The sequence below is a fragment of the Mizuhopecten yessoensis genome, unplaced genomic scaffold (assembly GCF_002113885.1).
Source record: "Mizuhopecten yessoensis strain PY_sf001 unplaced genomic scaffold, ASM211388v2 hete_36065260, whole genome shotgun sequence".
NCBI classification, from domain to species: Eukaryota; Metazoa; Mollusca; class Bivalvia; order Pectinida; family Pectinidae; genus Mizuhopecten; species Mizuhopecten yessoensis.
Genome location: NW_018483295.1, coordinates 1 through 2,235, shown reverse-complemented (window position 1 = coordinate 2,235; position 2,235 = coordinate 1). Strand labels below are relative to the sequence as shown.

The 2,235-nt window shown below is 35.7% G+C and overlaps 1 protein-coding gene across 1 annotated transcript; it reads right to left on the bottom strand.

Moving 5' to 3' along the window:
- Nucleotides 1-816: 816 nt before the first annotated feature.
- LOC110444219 (eukaryotic translation initiation factor 3 subunit H-like) lies at nucleotides 817-2,143 on the bottom strand. The gene is made up of 2 exons (XM_021488618.1): nucleotides 1,982-2,143; nucleotides 817-1,217 (listed from the first exon to the last, which is right to left on the bottom strand). The coding sequence occupies exons 1-2, from the start codon at nucleotides 2,111-2,113 to the stop codon at nucleotides 996-998; spliced, it is 354 nt and encodes a 117-aa protein (XP_021344293.1). The 5' UTR covers nucleotides 2,114-2,143; the 3' UTR covers nucleotides 817-995.
- Between the last annotated feature and the right edge of the window lie 92 nt (nucleotides 2,144-2,235).

The window sequence follows — 2,235 nt, the reverse complement described above, 5'->3', positions numbered from 1 at the left end:
GACACATTTGAACTCTTCCGATTCAAAGGTTGGAATAGTTCATTAGGAAACTTCAGGGGTGAAAGAGTTAAATATATTACAAGGATAAACCCATATATTATGAGATGTTGTTTACTGTGGTAGTGCTAAATAAATAAGTGATTTTCTGTATGAAAAGGAAATACATGTTTAAAGCACAGTGATGGACCAAGAAATTGATCTTGTATGATAACATGGTACAGTACTGGTAGTTGTAGAACTAGAATATATGTTAGTATTTTCGTACAGCTATTTACGGATATACTGTCGTAATACTGTTGTATACCAGGTCATTAAATGTTTATCATTATTAAACTGATATTGTGTATTGTATACATGTACGTACATGTATACAACAATTACTGCTGTTTTTAAAAGATAAAATACCATAGATATTATTAAATAGATTTCATGTCTGAAGTACACAACTTGAAGTATTATATTGCTGTATTTATGGCTACTTGTGATACATATATATTGATCTCATTTAAAAATTTGTAGAAGGTAACCTGTATATATATACCTACATACATTAAATTATCATTTTGTTATTTTTGAGGTGATTACAGAAATTGCTTTTGTGTTCTGTAAAAAATTATGCAGAAATATTAAGATAAGAGATTGATTTTTTGCTCAACATTGTGGCCACTGAGAAGAGCAATTGAATTCATAACGTTTCTTTGCGAGACATGACGGCGACATCTTAGTTTTAGTACATGTAGCTCTACTTTACTAGTGTAATATTAGCAACGGTATGCGGTGACATCAGTTTACCAATACATTAAGATAATACAGGAGTCTTTCATTTGGAAATAATTTATTTTCCATCTCGCAGCTTTTACATTCTGTATTGAAATATCGAGCGTATAAAATGGCGACGGCATTATAAGGTCAGATGTTGAAAAGTCTTATCAATGTGTTTAAGATTATCCTTTCTCCAGAGTAGAAAGTTATTCGTAGGTGACAATATTCAATGTCTAATTATCTGCCGGCTTATTTTTCAAGCTCTCTGACAGGAACAATTTGCCTAAGCTCTGTGATGCAAAGTCTCCAACTTGCGCACAATAGTTGTCAATCTGCCCCGCCAGAAGGAGGCTGTGGAGGCGTTCCATGGGCTGAAGAGGTTTAAACAATCTGTTGATGTCCTCTTCAGGAAGTGGCGCCTCACCGTGCTGTGTTCGCTGTGCATTCTCCGAGGCCTGATAAACAAGTTACACAGTAATTAAACTTTGTGATGAATACAAGTCAATGAAACACACAAGTTACAACAATTATAAAGCTTCATTATTAGACTTCTATCAGAAATTATGAAATTTTTAAGTGCCAAGAAAAATAAAATTTTGGTTAACACATCAATTAGAATCTGTTAGTATTTGGAGAAAGTAACACATGCTTCAATTAAATCATGGAGGAAGCGTCAACGGTCACAAATTCACCAACAGGAACTGGAAAAGCTAAAATAGTATGTCTTTCTCTATTTCCTCCCCAGACTCCACCCTCCTGTCCCAATGGAGAAACATTCTTCATTTCAAAAACACTGAACGACAGCACATAAGGATGTTCCATACAAATAGAGCTTAAAATATGTTAACCTGTACTTGGGTGTTAAAAAGATGCCCCAAATTTCCCCAATACTAAACAATATTGAGTTTCGTTATCAAAGGAATGATGCAAGACAAATTTGGTTTAAAAGGGTCTTCCGTGTGCCTGACCATATATATCCCCCATAATCACCAAGAAGAAGTCAAGGCGATAATTTGTTTCATTTTTAAATATTAGTGAACTGAAGAAGGACGGATAGATGGATGGACGGAAGCTGTAGGGTACCTGGATCTCAAAACCGGGCCCTAGAAATGTGCATGCACAAATATGTGGAAAAGAATTACAGAAAACATGAAGTTACACTCTATAGAATCTGAGGAATTATAACTAGGATTAGGCCTTAATGTATAGATACACGTACCCTTTTCTGAATGTATTGGCTTTTCTGTAACTTCTGTTTCGCAGCCTGTCTCTGGAAATTGAGGTAGCGGTTAGCATCCATGGCCACGTCATCCACAGATTCCATCAACTGACGCAGGTTCTTCTCCAGCATGGAACTGTAGTAAAGGAATGCAGCTTGGATTTACAACTAAGATTGTCACAATTATAGAAATCCTGGAACAAGCGGCTCAGAGGGCCTGTATCGCTCACCTGAATATTTAAGCAGTCAAAGCA